The following is a 19,588-nucleotide window of genomic DNA, read 5'->3' on the forward strand; positions in this document are numbered from 1 at the left end:
AAATTTAAATTTTTAAAAAAATATTTTATTTATTTATTCATGAGAGACACGGAGAGACAGAGAGGCAGAGACACAGGTAGAGGGAGAAGCAGGCTCCATGCAGGGAGCCCAATGTGGGACTCGATCCCAAGGCTCCAGGATCACGCCCTGGGCTGAAGGCAGCGCTAAACCGCTGAGCCACCCAGCCTGCCCTAAATTTAAATTTTTAAAAGGATAATAGAGACAGAGACAGAAAGTTCAACATGATCCAGGTATCTCTTTCCCAGGCTTGAGCATCGTGTGGCTTGAGAAACTAAGAAATTAAGAAATAACAGACTCAGGGGACGCCTGGGTGGCTCAGCAGTTGAGCATTTGCCTTTCCGCTCAGGGCGTGATCCCAGAGTCCTGGGATCGAGCCCCATATCGGGCTCCCTGCGTGGAGCCTGCTTCTCCCTCTACCTGTGTCTCTGCCTCCCTCTCTCTCTCTCTGTGTCTCTCATGAATAAATAAATAAAATCTTAAAAAGAAAGAAATGACAGACTCATAAGCATACCAGACAGGTACCAGGCTATTGTTAAGAGTATCTAATGGCAGGGGGTGCCTCAGTGTGTCAGTTGGTTAAGCATCGGTTTCTTGATTTCATTTCAGGTCATGAACTCAGGGTTGTGAGATCGAGCCCCACATCTTGGGGCTCATGCTGAGCAAGGAGCCTGCTTAAGATTCTGTCTCTCCCTCTGTTCCCCCACCTCCCTCACACTCTCTCAAAAAAAGGGGGGGATTTTTCTGGCAGAAAAAACTTTAAGCTTGAAATTTAGAAAGTAAATCTTTCACAGAGAAAATTCCTCTCAAGTTATAAAATACTATGATTACTTGAATTTGTGTGTGTGTTCCAATAAGCTGTATATATTTTTACTTTTAATTATGATAAAAAATAGAAAAGTTAACCTCTTAACCACTTTTAAGTAAGTATACACTTCAGTAGTGTTAACTATATTCACATTCATTATGTCACATATCCCTCGAATTTTTTATCTTGCTAACTGAAATTCGAGCCCCATCAAACAACTCCCCATTAACCCATCCCCAGTCCTTGGCAAATACAGTTATACTTTCTGCTTCCATGACTTTGACTATTTCAGATATCTCATATAAGTGGAAGCATACAGCATTTTTTTTTTTGTGACTGGCTTATTCACTCAGTGTAATGCCCTATCTGTTCATCAGTGTTCTAGCATGTGACAGGATTTTTTTTTCCTTTTCTTTATTTATTTGATAAAGAGGGAGACAGAGAGATAGAGTGCATCAGTTGGGGGAAGAGGCAGGGGGAGAGGGAGGAGCAGACTCCCTGCAGAGCAGGGAGCCCAATGTGGGACTTGAACCCAGGACCCCAAGATCACAGCCTGAGCCAAAGGCAGATGCTTAACCGACTGAACTACCCAGCACCCCGGGATTTTCTTTTTTTTAAAGGCTAAATACGATTCTTTTTTTTTTTTTTTAAGATTTTATTTATTTATTCATGAGAGACAGAGAGAGAGAGGCAGAGACACAGGCAGAGGGAGAAGCAGGCTCCATGCAGGGAACCCAATGTGGGACTCGAACCCACGGCTCCAGGATCACGCCCTGGGCTGAAGGGAATGATAAACCGCTGAGCCACCCGGGCTGCCCAACCTGAATACTATTCTAGTATGCGTATACCACATTTTCTTTATCCATTTCTCTGTTGGTGGATGTTTGAGCTTTTTTTTTTTTTTTTTACCTCTTGACTATTGTGAATAATGCTGCAGTGAACTTGGATGTGCAAGTATCTCTTCAGGACCCTGCTTTTGATTCTTTTGGATACATACGCAGAAGTGGGATAGCTGGATCATAGTATTTCTTTTAGTCTTTTGAGGAACTTCCTGTTCTCTTCCATAGCAGCTGTACCATTTTACGTTCCCACCATCAGTGCCTGTAGGTTCTACTTTCTCCACATCCTTGCCAACACTTGTTACTTCCTGCTTTTTCAACAGTGGCCATCCTAATGCGTGTGAGGTGATATCTCAGCATAGTTTTGGTTGACATTCCTCTAATGATGAGACATTTTTTTTTTAAAGATTTTTAATTTTATTTATTCATGAGAGACACAGAGAGAGAGAGAGACAAAGAGAGGCAGAGACATAGGCAGAGGGAGAAGCAGGCTCCATGCAGGGAGCTTGATGTGGGACTTGATCCTGGGACTCCAGGATCATGACCTGAGCCGAAGTCAGATGCTTAACTGCTGAGCCACCCAAGTGTCCCTAGTGATGAGAGATCTTGATTAATCTTTTCATAGACTTGTTGGCCATTTGTAAATCTTTTTCTTTTTTTAAGATTTTATTTATTTATTCATGAGGGACACAGAGAGAGAGAGAGAGGCAGAGATGTAGGCAGAGGGAGAAGCAGGCTCCATGCAGGAAGCCCAGTATGGGACTCGATCCCGGGACTCCGGGATCACGCCCTGAGCCAAAGGCAGATGCAACCACTGAGCCACCCAGGCATACCGCCATTTGTAAATCTTTAGAGAAACATCTCTTCAGGTACTTTGCTCATTTTTTCCCTCTTAGATTGTTTTTTTCAGCTTTATTCTGGTATAATCTTTTTGTGACAAATTCATTTTCCCATCAGGTTACTTATATTTCTGTCCTTGAGTTGTAAGAGTTCTTTATATATTTTGGCTTTTAGCCCCTTATTAAATACATGATTTCTAGTTATTTTCTCCCATTCTGTGGGTTCCCTTTTACTCTGTTGATTATTTCCTTTGATGATATGCAGACATTTCTAAAATGTTCAATGTGTTTTTGCTTTTCTTGCCTTTGCTTTGGCATCTTATCCAAAATCACTATCAAATCCAATACCATAAAGCTTCTGTTTTGTTCTAGGAGTTTTATAGTTTTAGGTCTTCAGTCCAATTTTTTGAGTTATTTTTGCATATGGTATAAGGTGACGGTCCAGTTTCATTTTTTCACATGTAGATATTCAATTTTCCCAGCACCATCTATTGAAGACACTTTTTTTCTGCTATGTACTTTTTGACACCCTAGTCAAATATCATTTCACCATATACATGAGAGTTTATTTCTAGGCTCTCTATTCTGTTCGTTGGTCTGTCTGGCTTTATGCCAGTATAACATTATTTTGGTTATTGTAGTTTTGTAATATATTTTGAAATCAAGAAGTGTGATGCCTCCAAATTTTATTTTCTTTTTCAAGATTGTTTTGGCATTTTGGGATCCCTTGAGTGCTACTTGAATTACTTGAAACATATATCATGTTTATTTGTGTGTTTTATATATTCATTACTAAAAAATGATAATGAAGTGAGCATGTTGGGGATGCCAGAAGTGTCCAGGATAGTATTCAAGTGGATATCTTATAACTGATTTTATTCCAGATGCTCTCCTTCATAATAACCAACTGCTCTTTATTAAAACCAGGACTTAAGAGAATCTCTGGCCATTTTACTCAGTGGATTATGTATTTTCTCTTCTTTCAGATCCCCACAAAGTTAAAAGAGGCATTGAGAATTGCCAAAGAATGTATAGAAAAAAGACTAATTGAAGAACAGAAACAGGTAAGTTGCTAGTAGCTCCTTGCCTTTTGGTCTTTTAGCAGTTGCATCCTTTGCTATGGTATTCATAGTGACTTACTTTTGACTGGTTGTTCATCCCATAAACATTTCTTTCATCCTTGCCCTGAACCAGGCTCCATTCTCAATGCTGCGAGATAGCTGATTACTTCACAGTCCTGTCCTCAGGCACTCAGCCCTGTGGGGGAAACAAACACATGCATAACACGGGGTCATCCTTTATGATGGGGGCAGGTGGGGGCAGTGGTAGGGTACATATGGCCCTTGCTCTAAAGGTACTGGGAGCCACACTTGTCTTTTCTCAAAGAAAGAAGGGCAGGAAGGAACGGGCCAGGAAGGGGGAAATGAGAAAAGTCTTCATCTTCTGGCATCCTCTTATCCCAGACATCCAGACCCAAGTTTGGAGGCAGACAGGCTGAGCAAGGACAGAATTTTCATCCAGGATAATATGATTTGGCAAAACATGCTAGAGATTTCATTAATGTAGGGATACACTTACGTTTGTGGTGAATTGTGTTCTCTTATAGATTCACCAGCATCGAAGATTAACAAGAGCTCAGTCTCATCATGGATCTGAAGAAGAAAGGAAAAAGAGAAAGATTTTAGCTCGAAAGGTAAGCCTGGTATCTCCAAATTCTCTTTGTGAATTCTTGACTACATATGAAGAAAGTTGTAGGTGAATAGCGCACATCTAGCTAATGACAAGATTTTGTGCTGTATCTCCTTGAAAGTTAAAACGATTTCCAGATGACTTGGTTTGCAGCTTTTAAAAAGAGCCACATAGTATCAGCAGAGAAATGGACCATATAGTTTCCTGGCTTGCTGGGTTGATGACAGCCTGATGTAATTGGGGAGAATGACTGGCCTGAGATAGTAAACTCAGCATTCTTGGTTTTCTTTCCCCCTTTGGTTATGGCTTGTGGCTTCTTAACTGTATGAAGTTATGAGGCCAGATATGACCTCGTACATAGCTAGTTTAACTGTGTGCCTGGAAAATATTTGTATTCTAACTCTCAGCTTTAGTGTGTTTATTCTGTATTGTTCCCCATCTCTCTTTTATTTTTAAAGAAGTCAAAACGATCTGCTGTTGAAAACAGTGAAGAGCATTCAGCAAAATACAGCAACTCCAATAATTCAGGTAACTGATTCTAGATTGTAGTGGGGCCCTGGGCTCAAGGGCGAGGACTAGGAGTCAAGAGTTTTTGGCTTCTGGTGGCCAGAGACTGGGCAGTGTGGGAACAAAAGAACCCTCCCCTAGTAAAGAATCATGACAACATTCACGCTCACAGGACTCCGGCACTGGAAGATCCTCAGAGGTTATGGGGTAACAAGCTGTGCACTGATGGTGAGACTTGATCAACTAAAGATAAGCATTAGGCATGGATGAAAAACCAGTCCAACTTACAACATGAGGCCGCCTGTTTGTCAGTAGAACCTACTCGAACAGAAACTACCCTGAATCCTGCACTCTACTCCAGTGCCCATGGGGTAGGAGGAAGTGCCCTCGTGAGTGAGTTAACACGAGCTGTTGGAAGGGGAGCACTCAATGTTGGGGTGGCAGAGAGTGTTATTCCAGAAGGGCTAGGGTGGTACAGAGCGCATCGTTCTGAGTTGGCAGTCCTTGCTGCCACGCCTTGCTGCCCCTTGCCCAGCCCTGCTGGCTTTGGACCTTAATGTGTCCATCTTCAGAAATCAGGGCCAGATGGAATGATCCTTTGGGGACTTCCAGTTCTCCCACCTTATGAATCTGTGAGGTAGAGTTTCACATAAAGAAAGGGAGACTTCACCCGACTCCAGGCAGCTTTGGCTTAGCCCGGAGGGCCAAGGAAAGGGGAGGTTTTTGTTACGTTGAGGGATAGCTGCATGTACTTTCAGGCAGGAGAAGGGCTGGGCAGAGAGGGAGAAGCTGAAGAGAGTGACCAGGAGGCCAGAAGGACAAGAGATTGGCCTCAGGAGCCCAGCTGTGGGTCTTACCATGGAGGAAGCCCACCCAACCCCTCCTGAAGGCAGGAGCCAGGAGAGCTGGGTAAAGAGGCAGAGGCATTTAGTAGTGGAAGGAGGGGAAGACATTGAGGGTGTTCACAGCTTTGCCCTTCTCAGGTCAGTGAGGAGATGCCTAGCCTGGGCGCACAGGACGCCAAGGCTGGACCAGCCGCAGCCAGAGATCGCTGGCAGTGTAGGTGGGGCTGTTGGAAGAGGGACTGTGAGGGAAGATAATGGACTCCAGGAGGGGAGAATGTACTGACACCACTGCCTGTAGACTTCATCCACAGAAGTAAAGGGAGGCCGGGAGGCCCCAGACCCTGAAGCCTCCAGTGAGGACCCTGGCCAGCTCCTCAGGATTAGCGGCTGCTGTGGCCAGCAGTAATTCCAGAGTTGGAGGTCTCTTTTCTCCTCAGCTGATGCAATGGACATGGGCCAGTCATTGTCATCGTTAGGCTCAGACTCATGTCTCCAACCAGCATGTCTGACAGATACTCTGTCCAGTGGCTAATTCTTTATAAAGCAGAGAAAGCCTAGCAGGGTGTTCCCGCCTCCCCAAGGCCCTGCCTGCCTGCAGGGCTCTGGGCCACAGGCAGCCAAATGACATTCCAAGGACGCAGAGACCCCGCCACACCCTCAAGGAGCTCAGGAAAGCCAAGTAGCAGTTGGTGTAAATGTACAGATCATCTCCAACCCCACTGGGCTTACAGGTTCAGTCTTCTCCACTTTAAAAATCTAGGTTAGCTCTGCATAGTAGTGGGAAGACAGGCTGGGTTGGGTTTTATCTCAACTTTCAGGAAAACTCCTCTCCTAGGTTAGAGGGAGGTGAAAGACTATTGCAACTTGTGAAAAGCTACCCTGCTTGAGGGAGGTGTGGTTTAATTCGGAAGCTTCTCCTGATGCTCAGTGTCCATGCCGTGTCCAACCTGTCCCGTGGGTGGTGGGTGAGGTGCTGGTTGGAGGCTTCTCAGGGGCATGACAGCAGCCCTCCCTGGAGCTCTGGTCAGCCCTTCTTTGGACCTCTGTGGCACAGAGGGGCTTTTGATTGCTACAAAAGGGCTTATGTAGGAACCTCTATCTGCTCACTGGGCCACCTTCCTGTCAGGCCAGGAGAGTATTCTCTGGGGACTTCTGAGCAATGGGAGATGCTGAGAACTTGAGAATATGGGAGTATGGACATTGTTTTAAGGACAAGAAGGGTATTTACTGGATTTCATCTAAGAAGAGGCCTGGGAGATCCACAAACTGCACAGGCTGACCCTTATCTCATTGAACGTAGCTGCTGATAAAATGGAACTTTTGCTGAGTGCATTGCTAGGTGGACACTGTGGGGGGAGTTCTCACTTCCTTTGGAGAGGCCTCCACTGGACTGCTCTGACCCTCTCTGTCCTCTGTACGGTGGCCACTGTCATTTGTCATTCATCACGCAGGGACAGGCTGGGTCAGGAAGAGGTGCCATAGCCAACTGCAGACACCATCGACAGCTCAGGGTTGGTTTCAAAACAGGGAGGGTGTGGGGAGCAGTGGGTGGCAGGGAGCCCTTAGTGGCCTGCAGAGGAAGCATACCCTGCACTGCAGTGGAAGCCTGTGGTCACTGGGGGCAGTTTCTGACTTCTTCATCCCTCCTTACCTTTTACCACAGGGCCCACTCACTCATTCTTAGACAACAGCGGTGGGTCCCTGCTCAGGCCAGATTCCAAAAGTCTGTCTTTGGTCCCCAGGAGGGTTTCTCTGTGTTTTCTCTTAGCAGGATCTGGGGCCAGCTCACCTCTCACATCCCCGTCGTCACCGACTCCACCATCTACAGCAGGTGAGTGAGGGAGACAGAGTACCTGCCGCCTTCCTCTCACCCAGCAGGAGGAGGAGTGGGGCCCCTTCTCTTCCTGCCCAGGCCCGAGTATTGCAGGGCTCAGGCAGTACTGGCCCTTCTCCAGGTAAACCAGGGTGTGCACGCTGAGAGAGCGGAGGGTCTAGATTAACAAACTCAGACTTTATGGGGAATGGAATAGTTGGTTTCAGAGGCAGGAGCCACCCTCTTCCTCCAGCCTCTTTCTTGCTGAAAAGCCTCACACAGGGCTCCTCAGATCAGCTCCTGCCTTGGTACATGCTGAGCTGAACAACACAGTTGCTCTGCTGCCCAGGCGCCTGTCCTTCCAGAGCTCTCTCCTCAGGGAGCCCAGCCACAATGTCTGTTTTGTCATGGAGCAGAACTGGTGAAATGCCCAGGTGTGGGAGTGACCTAGCCACCGGCTTCTGATTTCCTGATAACTGTGCTCTGTAATGCATTTACTCATCAGAATATTTTCTGTGGCTTGCCTTGGTTTTGTCTTTATGAGTTAAATCAGATAACTATGAATTCTGTTTGAAAAAAATGTAGAAAGAATTTATCCTAGGGAATGTTTATAAAAATTATCTCTAATTCTTTGGGATAGTCTCATAATGCTCTTTCCCTCTTTCCTTTTTGAACTAGTATCTCTTTTCTGACCATTTTGCAAGCCTCATAAAAACACATGGGGAGACCAGTATTTCTTTTCACTTCTTAAAGAAACCAGATGTTCTGGACGTCAAAAGAGCTGGTTCTGCCTTTCAGAGCTTGTCAGCTGTGCTTGGAAGAGTTGCTGCAGCTGTCTGAAGGGAGGGTCATTGCCTGAGGTTGATTTATGAGTTGACAATTCCATATTCATCAAGGCTTAAGGCAATACCCAGGAGCTATCAAGACATTACCCATCTGCTCTCATGTCTTCTAACTGACCTTGCTAAGAAAATGACAAAGTACAAAAGGAATAGTTTGGATAGCTTACTTCTGGCTGGTGCTGTCTCCTCTTGCTGACTGAGAATGGTTACTACCGAGTGTTCTGGGCCAGGACCCATTTTGAAGAGCAAAGTACCTGGCTCATGGGAATGATATTCTTTTCTCTGACTTTGTCAGCAGATTTTACAAGAAAGCCCCCAAATATTGTTCAAGAGAGAATATAATCCTCTCTGTCTTAAACAAGAAAATATTCTCTGTTTTACAAGAAAGCCCCCCAATATTGTTCAAGAGAGAATATAATCCTCTCTGTCTTAAACAAGAAAATCTTCTCTGTTTTATGTAGAGGTGACTTGTATAGGTTGGTCAGAAATTTCTGGAGCTCCACTGCCCAGATGATCATGTTCAGCCATTTTCTGGAAGAAAGGATATTAATTTCACACCACTTTGTTTGAAGGAAATTGAGAGAACAAATTAGTGAGAATCCATAAACCCTTCTTTAATATACAGGGTATCTTTTTAGTCATATGGAGCACCTACTGTGTGCATTGGATGTGGTCCTGGGAAGTTAACTGCCAGTTCTCATTTTTAAATGCCTTGGGCAATTCTCAATCTATTTGGATTTGTTCATGAATCCTCTGATTTACTTGTGTTTGAACTATCTCATACTGTAGCAAGTTTGTGTGAGATGAAGTTTTTAGAATGAGAGAAGAGAAAAGGGAATCTTTTGTAATTAGATCAATGTTGCAAAAATGTTGAGGTGAGTGGAGCAGCAGGGAGCATTACTGTGAATTTGATGGTACCTATTCTGAAAGGGAATTGTAAGGATTGAGAGGGAAAACATGTGAGGCCCCAAGCACAAAGCCCGGTAGAGGTGGTAGGTTCCCAGCAAATATTGGCTCCTTTCCCTTATCTCCTCCAAACAATTTCTTGATGAAATTAGTATCTCAGCCCAGACTGTACTCTGACCTCTGCTGGGCACTTAACTGTAATGCATCTCTTAAAAATGACAACTAGCCTTTGCCAGTCAACCCAGCATTTCAGGCCCTAAACAGTAAATTTATTCATTCAGTTACTTCAGATGCGTTTAGTGAGAGTCTGCAATGTGCTGGGCACTGTAGGTGGTCCTGGGTTATAGGGAGGAATAGACAGGCAGGGCCCTAGCTCATGTGGAGTCATTTCCAGTGCCTCGCAAGAGCTCCATAGTGATAGACATAAAGCAAATACTTTCCTTTGGGTAATATCTTCTCTCCTAGCATTTCCCTACCTCCAATAGAGAATCTCTACCTGAAAAACTGGTCCATCAGTTTCTGTTCATGCAAGGCATGAGGGAGCCATGAATAAGGAGCAGCTTCATGCTACTGGTTGTTGCTTGGTAAATCCTTGTTGCTAGATTGCTTAGGCTTGCTCTGCCTTCAAGACCTCTCCTGGGTGAGAGCAGATTCCTAGCCTCAGGGTGGCATCTTCTGGTGGTCAGCCTCTGGTTAGACTGGCCTCTCCTTCTAGGACAGGAGGACAGGCTTCTCCCTGGGCTCATCTTTCTCACTGCCTCTCTGCACACTCCCCATCTTGTTGCTAGAATCACATCTATTCCAATTTGTCTTTGTTTCTAGACCAAGTTTATCATTAAAAAAAAAAAAAGGCATGCTTATCTGGGAACCAAGAATAAGTGTCTTCTAGCTTTATGATGAAATGCAGTTTTCTCAAGAAGGAAGGAAAAATCTTCACTTTCAAGGACTAGTATTGAAAAAAGAATTTCTGCTCAAGGTAGCATCTCAAACATAACTCAGTCTGGGAGCCCTTGGGAACTATACCTTGGGCTGGGGAACCTAAATTTGAGGATGAACGCTTGCTAGTTCTGGGACCCTGGACAAGATTATTGGCCCCCATGTCGCTTAGGTTCCCATTTGCCAGTGAGGATAATAATAGTGTCTGCCTAGGGGAGGTATTATGAGGATCCAGCGCATTCCATATGTATGGGGTTAGAACAGCACCTGGCATACAGTAAGCCCTCGGTACCCTGTTCCTTATAGGGAGACCGTGGATAAGTCACTCTGCATGTCTGGGTGTTGGTTACTCCCTCTGTTGTAGAAGGCAAAAAGATCTGAATTAAAGGGAGAGAGACCATCTCACAGTCCCTTCTAATCAAGCATACTGTAAATCCACTGGGAATCCTGTTTGCTCAGCAACAGATCAATTTAGGCAGGTTTAGTTTGGCTGCATTGTCTGCCTTCTCGAAAGTGTCTGCTTTAAGCACATTTGTGATAGCGGACGGTGGTGGTCTTAGGCTCCATTACTTCTAGTATGGGGCAGAAGTGACAGATGTTTCTAAGTGAAAGGGTCTCACCCTCATGAGCTCTTTCCAGCAATTGTGTAAGGGCTGGGGCCTCTCCCATTTCTTATTGCACCTCCCTGCCGTGGAGCCTCTTCTTGAAGTCCTTACCAGATTGACGGGAGAAATATCATTTCCCTAAGTCTGCTGGTGATTCCACTGGGAGAAGTGGAATTCTCTAAAACCCCATTGCTGCAATCCTTATATTTTCAGTGAGAACACTCCTTTCTTTTCTGCTAAAGGTTATGCTTCCTACCTCTGGAAAGTCACTCTTTCAAGAGCTTTAAAATTCTTTATCCTGACTTATTTCATGGTAAATATCACCAACTCATGTTTATAATCTGTATTCTTAGAACTGAGCAGTTTAGAAGGTCCCAATTTACACAAACACAAATATGCTCTTGCACTCTGTTTTGAGAGAGTGGACAATCCTGTTGCCTTGCTATTTTGTGTGTGGGGGGGGGCGGGGTTCTTTTTAAAACAGGTTTGCAAAAGGGTATTTGGGGAAAGCTAACTAAGAGGAGACCCTAAATTATTGTTGTTTTTAGTAATCATATCTAACATATTTTGGGTGCTTATGCCTGGCACTGTTCTATGTGATTTAAAGTCATTTTATTTAATTGTCATAAATACCTTCCCATCCAATGAAAATAGTTTCTACTATAGCTCTATTTTAAAGACAAAGAAATGGAGGCTCTAGTGAGGTTAAAGGATGCTAGAGCCAGGACTCAGAACTTGGTTCTGTCTTTGCTCATTTACCCCACCAATTTTGATTGAGTGCCTGTTCTTTCGGGGTGCACTGCAGAGTGTAGGCTGTTAAATATTGCTCAGTGGTGTGAAAAGAACTCTGAAAGTAGAATTGGAAAACTCTGGGCATGGGTCCCAGCTCTACCACTTTGTACCTGTGACCTTGGACAAGTAATTTCCATTCTTTGAAGAATTCCTGGTCTTTATTAGGTAATGTGCACAGCAAAGCTTTATAAGCAGTAAAGTGCTATCACGCATAAGCTATGAATGCCCTGAAAGAGAATTCTAGCCCTTTTGCTTACAGCTTATAATTTAAAGCAGTAATTTTTTTTAAAGATGTATTTATTTCTTTTTTTTTAATTTTTTATTTATTTATGATAGTCACAGAGAGAAAGAGAGGCAGAGACATAGGCAGAGGGCGAAGCAGGCTCCATGCACCGGAGGCCTGATGTGGGATTCGATCCTGGGTCTCCAGGATCGCGCCCTGGGCCAAAGGCAGGCGCCAAACCGCTGCGCCACCCAGGGATCCCTAAAGCAGTAATTTTGGAGAGAGAACTAGCAACTGATAGAAAACTCAATGTGTAAGAATGAGTGGAGAGAGAGGGAAGTTCCATGTCTGGAGAGCTGGAGGAGGGAAAACAGCCTTGTGGGCACAGAGTAACTGAAAACTTGAATAATAGGGAATCCCTGGGTGGCTCAGCAGTTTAGCGCTTGCCTTTGGCCCAGGGCGCGATCCTGTAGTCCCGGGATCGAGTCCCGCGTCAGGCTCCCGTCATGCTTCTCCCTCTGCCTGTGTCTCTGCCTCTCTCTCTCTCTCTCTATCATAAATAAATAAATAAATAAATAAATAAATAAATAAATAAATAAATAAAATATTTTTTAAAAACTTGAATAATAGGAAGGATGGTTAAGAATAAATACATCATGAAAAAGAGAGTGATTTGTTCAGAATGTTTAGAATTTGTCTAGCCAGGTCAAATGTCTGATACCCATTCTAGGCTCAAAATCTTTGTCTCTGGCCATAAGAATTGCTTCTTTTTCTTAAAACCTACACATACACAAAGTGATTGCCATCTTTGGGATGAACAAGTCTTCCTGCTCTGCTTCTCTGAAGAGTGTGTTGGCTATGCTCTGCTGCCTTCTTATAGCCTTCCTTCCCCATTTCGAAGCCCAGAGCTGTAAGCTCCTTCCTTGAGCCTTGGGCTCCTGTGGGTGGAGGTGGTATAGGGCAATGTCCACAATATCCTCCCAGATCTGTCCCAAGTGAGTGGTCAGCCTGCCTGGCCCCTCCTGAGCCTTATTTCTTGGCCCCTCCCCAGATGAAACGGTTTTCCTCTGGGCAGTAGGGCACGTTGGTTCATCAGGAACTCTGGGATGCATTGTCCAGAGAAGCGTTATCCTTCACATTTAACTTAGAATCCAGTCAGTTAAAGGGAAGACAAGAAGTGTTTGCCCTGCTTATTTTCTTTTTAATGGTTTTATAGCCATAAATAAGCAATGTCACTCACTCCCCAACTCAGCCTGTAGATCCCAGTGGCCGTCAAAGAGGGGCTGCTTGCCCCTGCCCAGGAGCTACCCCTTAGACCTACCCTGTACTCTTGCTTTTCCCAACTTTAAAAAGACAGATCTCCATTTTAGACTATAGAAGACTCAATTGGGAAAAAGTGGTGAGTTCTAATTTTTCTCCCTTCTTGACTGTTTTTATTAAGCTATAGAACTAATTATGCTTCTAGTACCCATTCCACTTCTCAGGGGGGCTTTAAAAACTTTCCCAGGTCTTTTGAAGTGAGTGTTGTGCTTATAAACAAATAAAAAAATAGCACCTAAATGGCCCTGAAACAAAACAAAACAAAACAAAACAAAACAAAACAAAACAAAGCAAAACAGAAAAGTATGAAGAGGAAAGTGACTCCCTGGCAACTCTATCAGCATATTGACTCTTTGGTTCCTGTGTTAGCACATTTGCCGAATTCTAAAAGGGTCACAGATGTGCTGACAAAGCAGTGCATTTTGCAGTCAAGTGTATCCTAGTTTGTTAGTGAGAATAATCAGCATGTGATTCAGACTAATATTTTGCTGTCTCTTACTATTTGATTAAATGACACTAAAATCTGAATAATGACTTGTGTCCCCTCTCTCTCTCTTTCTCTCTTTGCTGTTTTCAGTAGAGCATGCACCATTTTGAACGTGAATTTTCGGTAAAGTAAGCTATACTGATTTCTCTAACTTTAAAGATGCTCTGTTTCTGGCTGTGAAATGGGACCCAGTGCATCTAGATCACTGAAGTGATGAACAATTGGGAAAGCAGATTTGGGAGGATTTCCTTATTTGAACATTTAAATGAAATACAGCATCTTTAAAAACACTCAAATGACTTCATTTACATTCATTTCATTTTCACCGTGACCTTCAAAATCCTCATTTCCACTCTGATTATAGTTTTAAAATACAACTCTAAAACCTGCAAATCAACTGCATGGTATTTTGTTATGTTTTAATTTGGGAAAGTAGGATCTCAGAGTCTTGATGGAGCAAAAATACTGGTTTGCTATTACTCTGATGAAGGGAAAGAGTGTTAGCCGATTGACAACTCAGTTCTTAGTTACAGGAAGACAACTCACTGACATTTTATAACTGACAGCAGGGAAAAACAGCTCTCTTTTAAGCATCCCTAATAACTCTTGAGTTCGGACATGAGGGCAGCCTCCTCATCTATCTGAGGCAAAATACCAAGGCAGTTGCCAAGAGCTGGGAGGGCTGTCTGCTTCCAGGGGTCACTGTATTCTGTTCCCTCTGAGGGTGGCTAGCAGCTCTGGTCTTGGTCTCATGGCCACGTGGTCTCCCCACTTCTATTCGTGGACCACAAAGGAACTCGTGATCTACAGAGACCTATGGATTGCCCACTGCTAAAACTGGCCCCAGAGAGAGGGGACCTCCCCCCAGACATCCTTTCCCCGAGGCTGGTGAAGATGTTTCTGGCCAAGTATTCCACCCTAGATCTAACCTATGTTCTTCTGGAACAGTCTGTGATCTGTTCCAGGGCCTCTACTGGATTGCCAGGTTCTCACTAGTTTGGTGGATGGGATTCTGGGGAGGATGAAAGTAGTTGGCTTTTGGGATTTTTGTCTATAAGAGTAGTTACGATGGAAGAGAACTATTTGGGAGCAGCCCTCATCTTGGGTTTGCAGGCCAATATTTCTCAAAGATGGGTGAATTCAGTTGACAACCAAGCTTTTTTTTCCCCTTCAAATTTTTACTTAAATTCTAGTTAGTTAGCAACTGATGTAACATAGAATCTGCCTGGTCTTGTCTGTGGCCTGCAGATAAGGACTATTGGGTACTTGGTGGGGGACGAGTCAGTGGCACTCAGGCATTAGGCGGCTTTTCCCAGGTCAACCTCAGACCAAATAGCCAGCTCTGAATTTGACCCATATCAATATTGCAACTGGTAGAATGCGTTGTAGCTTAGGCCCCAACGAACCTTTAAAGGAATTGTGTGGCCTATAGAGGAAGTAAAAAGAAAATGCCAAAAAAACCCTGGTGGGGCCTGTCATCAGAGGCTGAATCCTTGGGTCTGTGTTCTTACTTCCTCCATTACTGACCTTCTAACTCGGGGACCTCCTTCCCTCTTTTAGAGTGTTCTGAGCTGGCAAGATGAGATCTGGCCTTGCCCTGATTATACATCAAGATCTGCCCTAGTTGTCCGCAGGCCCAGTGAGGAAGAGTGGGCCTTGTGGGACAGTTAGGCCCTGTGGGTCTGGTCTGGCCCTCTGAGCAGATGTCAGGGTGACCTTGCTCCTTATCCTTGAATGAGCAGCCTCTCCTTTTGTACAACCTCGACCTCTCATTTGCTTTATAAGCACAAGTTACTCTGTGATGCTTGGGACCGTGTGTTTATTTACACTACCTTCATATTCAAAGAGATTCATTTAAAGTCCTAACAATCTCAGCCTTTACTTGGAAACTAAAGATCCATGTACTGAACACCACCCCCAACTCCAAACTCTGAGATAGTCAATTTGCACTTTTAATTTTGAGTGGCTGATAATGAAGCCAAAGTCGAGGGTTGGCTCCTTACGAAGACCAAGCAGATTTGTTCTGTGCCAAGAGGCAGCCGAAATCCAGGTCCAGCTGCTGAGACCCACCCCTAGCCTTCCAGAATCCTGGGCTGGAAGGGTGACAGGTCTCTGGACAGGTCACTCTCTGCCTTTAGCAGGGTGCAAGTGCTGTTGCAGCCCAGAGCTTGTCTTCTTTCTTGTTACCTGCAGTGACTCTTCTCCAGGGTCAAAGCACAAAGCTGACAGGCAGAAATTCTAGAGCCCATTCTGGAACACAGTGGGCCCTGTGTGTCAAGTGCAGATTCTGCTGTCCTTTGTTGGCTGTTGGGTGGTGGGGTATCAGAGCCTGCTGGCTCCTCGGGGGCACTCTTGGTGCTACTGCTAGGTCCCAAGAGCCTTCAGAGACACACCCCCACCCCCACTGGGATTTCACTGGCCACTCTCCAAAAACTCCCTCAGAGGAATGCTTCTAGCTCACTTATCCTCCCTGCTCTTCTCACCTCAGCAGTTATTACGGGTTTAAAGTCTTTTTTATCTTTGTAACCTTGTAACATGAAGCTGGGAACATTTTTCCAGGAGTCACCCTGGCAGAGAACATAACAGAACATCATTCATTTGTTGTTACTGTATAGAACCAGTGAGAATTACATTTTGTTCATTTGTTTGTATTTAACGTTTATTCATATTATATTTTCATTTTTTGAGAATTCTAAGATTGCAGAGCATGAATGTGTGTATCTGTGTGATTCTTTAATTTCAGCTGCCTTCGGTTTTAGTAAAAGATGTAACGAAGGTAAGTGGTTTTCTATGAAATACAAGACTTTGAACCGTTATGTGGCACACTTGGTAAAAAGGATCTCTTAGCGAAGTATTTTATTGGTGATCCTGAACCACTCGTCCATATAAACTCAAGTGGTAATGGTATGCTTACTTGTTACCATCACAGCTCAGTAGCAGGTTGGAGGGGAAGAACACCTAACAGAGTGTCTCGCTAGGGTAGCCCTGGGACGGACCAAGGGCAAGGCTAGAAACGGGAGTCACCAAGTGCTGCAAGGTTCACAGGAAATGGGGCAGCTAACTCTGTGGCACAAGCAAGTTCTTTAAAGCAGGTCTTTTGCTGTACTCAGTTTTTATCTTGTCCTAGGAGAATAATTCATTCATCTATTCAGAACTATAAATGTCAACTGCCAAGTGTTCATGTGCCTGGAAGCTAAGTTTTAGATACGTGTCCAGATTCCTTCTCCTCACCCACCAGGGTAGAGTCTCTCCTGATGCTTCAGCAAAGACGTAGGGTTATTACCGTTCCATTCTGTTCCTGGTTTAGGCCGCAGTGGAAAGAAGGTGCTGATGAATACTCATCCCTGAGAATACCATTGCCATGGAAAAGAGCCTTCTGCCCCTTGCTTTGCACTGTTAACAGTTATTAGCCTATTATATTTCTTTTTTTTTCTTTTTTTTTTTAATTTTTTATTTATTTATGATAGTCACAGAGAGAGAGAGAGAGGCAGAGACACAGGCGGAGGGAGAAGCAGGCTCCATGCACCGGGAGCCTGATGTGGGATTCGATCCCGGGTCTCCAGGATCGCGCCCTGGGCCAAAGGCAGGCGCCAAACTGCTGCGCCACCCAGGGATCCCTATTATATTTCTTTAATGCAGCCTAATAGAAAATGATGATTGGAGACACAGGCCCTTGGGGAACCCTTAACCCAGCAGGCACTGGTTCCTTGCCGAGAATTCTGAGTGGTTTGTCATTTTCTATTAAATCACATCCTTCAAATGTTGTGTGTGTTGGAGCAGCTAAAGAAATGTTCATCCTTTATCAGTAATTGATATTCAGGTAGCCCAACTCTGCATACAAATGTCTATTTTTACTTGCTAGCTCAGTAGGTGCCCTGGACCTGCCTAAAACAGCTGATGGAATTTTGGGATCATCGCTAAAATTTGGAAATGGAGTTAGAGCCTCATCTACATGGAGAACGGAGAGAATGTCACTATGTATAGTTTCATGTAATCTTTGATATTGTCTTAGTTGACTATTATCTGGGGAAATTAATTCCTCTTTGATGCTTCTAGCTTTCTTGTTCAGCATTTTAAAAAAACATACAGGACCAGGTTTTCTTGGTCCCTCTGTAGGAAAATATTTGCAGTCTCATCAAAGCGTGTTCCATCCAGGACTGGGCAGTAACATGTGTGCAGGGTGTTTGGAGAGATGAATCTGACTGTCCCCTTTCTCCCAAACCTAGGGATGTCCGCATTACCTCCACCTCCTCCACCTCCGCCTCCGCCTCCACCACCAGCAGCTCCCTTGCTTCCTGCGAGCACAGAGGCGCCTACACAGCTCCCGCCCCAGGCTGTGAATGGTGTGAGCCGAGGGGCCTTACTCAGCTCCATCCAGAATTTCCAAAAGGGAACTTTGAGGAAAGCCGAAACCTGTGATCATAGTGCTCCTAAGATCGGCTAAAGCTTCGTGTTTACACTTGGAGGGAAAAGTTCTTTGTTTTTTCCTCCCACCTCCAACCCCTAACGTACTCTTTTTCCGGATGAATAATTGCTGAGCCAGTACAGTCACATACTGTTTTCAGATGCTCATATAAGAGGCTTCTCAAGAGGGAAATATTCAAGTAGAATGAAGTCAGGCTGGCATTTCTGCCTTAAGAAATACTTATTTTGCTCCTTTATTACCATTTTAAAGGAGTCTTATTCATCTTCTAATGGGCATCTTTTGGGGGCAGCAGCATATCGGAGTCAACCTTTTCACCAATTGAAGGAAACGGACAAAAAAACCAATGACAATATTCAGAGCAGTGAATGACCTTTGTGTTGCAATCTCTCCTTTTATGTCAGACAGCTCCCAGAAATGTTCCTCTCATTTCTCTATAAAGCATTTTCTGGTTATTTCTTAGGTAACTCCCATTTTTGCTACCTTATTTTGTCTTCGACATTATTAACACTGTAGTCCAAAGCATAGTTATGTCGTGGAGTGAGAGAAGCAACTGAGTTCTTCCTTTTCCATTCAGATAGTCAGGGGCAAGTCAAGCCTGGAACCTCTCTAGGTTCTAACAAGAATACCATTGTGGTTATAGAACTCAGGGCTGCGAAAGCAACCACTCTAGACTCATAGTTCCTTTTAGTTAGAGTGTATTGGACAGACAGGAAATGTTAATATCAGAAAAAGCTCTTGCTGATTAGAGGATCTTCATCCTCACCAATAAAGTCAAGTTTGTGGTTTATGGGGGGTTATTATTACCACACAAGTAAATTTGGCATCCATAGAAATCAATTCTGATTTTTTTGAAAGGTTTATCCAAATATATCATCTTTTTAATGTTACTCATTTATTAGATCCTTTATCCTATGATTTGCTTAAACCCTTAAATAAATTGCACTTTAAAGGATTATAAATAATCCATTTAAAAATTCAAGTACACACATCAGTGTTGGTTACTATGCAGAGAGAATGTCATTGTGTATAGTTTCATTTAATCTGTGATAAATGTTCAGCTGTATTTTTTATTAAAATAAACCATGTCAAGAAAGTATGTTGTCTGTAGCTTGGTGCTAGGCATTTTAAGTGGGAATTCTTATAAACAAAGAATAGATCCACACAATATTTCTGGTTTCCTTCCCACCTCTCCTATGTCTCTTTTGTGTCATATTTTCCCTCTTAATTACTAAAATCTAACAATCCTGTCTTGCCATTTAAATTAGACACCCCTCATATGCTTCTGTAACTAAATCTATCTTTTCTGTCTCAACTTCTAAAGAGGACAGCATATGGCAGTATGTCTCTTTTTCAGCAGTGGGAAAAATACGTGATACTAATTTTCATTTAATTTTGAGGGAATTAATTACAATTGGGCATTTGAAGAGTCTGTGGACAAGTTAGTTATAAATGTGATGGCAGTTCAGGTGATTTAGCATCACTAATCTCTTTTTCTTTTTTTTTTTTTTTTAAGATTTATTTATTTATTCATTCAGAGAGAGAGAGAGAGAGAGACAGGCAGAGACACAGGCAGAAGGAGAAGCGGGCTCCATGCAGGAAGCCCGAGTTCGCAGGAAGCCCGATGTGGAACTCGATCCCGGGTCTCCAGGATCACGCCCCGGGCTGCAGGTGGCGCTAAACCGCTGTGCCACCG

General features: G+C 43.8%; 1 protein-coding gene across 8 annotated transcripts in view; it reads left to right on the forward strand.

Moving 5' to 3' along the window:
* Nucleotides 1–18,989, forward strand: part of PXK (PX domain containing serine/threonine kinase like) — an 84,241-nt gene extending 65,252 nt beyond the window's left edge. Inside the window, exons 14-19 of one of the 8 annotated variants that reach the window (XM_041761846.1) lie at nucleotides 3,491–3,568; nucleotides 4,111–4,197; nucleotides 4,652–4,721; nucleotides 7,314–7,376; nucleotides 16,213–16,249; nucleotides 17,696–17,888. In XM_041761846.1, coding sequence (XP_041617780.1) covers nucleotides 3,491–3,568; nucleotides 4,111–4,197; nucleotides 4,652–4,721; nucleotides 7,314–7,376; nucleotides 16,213–16,249; nucleotides 17,696–17,888 — 528 coding nt within the window. The other 7 variants (XM_041761847.1, XM_041761840.1, XM_041761841.1 and 4 more) reach the window with 7 other exon arrangements.
* The last annotated feature ends 599 nt before the right edge of the window (nucleotides 18,990–19,588 follow it).

Source organism: Vulpes lagopus, chromosome 7 (assembly GCF_018345385.1).
Source record: "Vulpes lagopus strain Blue_001 chromosome 7, ASM1834538v1, whole genome shotgun sequence".
In the NCBI taxonomy this organism is placed as follows: Eukaryota; Metazoa; Chordata; class Mammalia; order Carnivora; family Canidae; genus Vulpes; species Vulpes lagopus.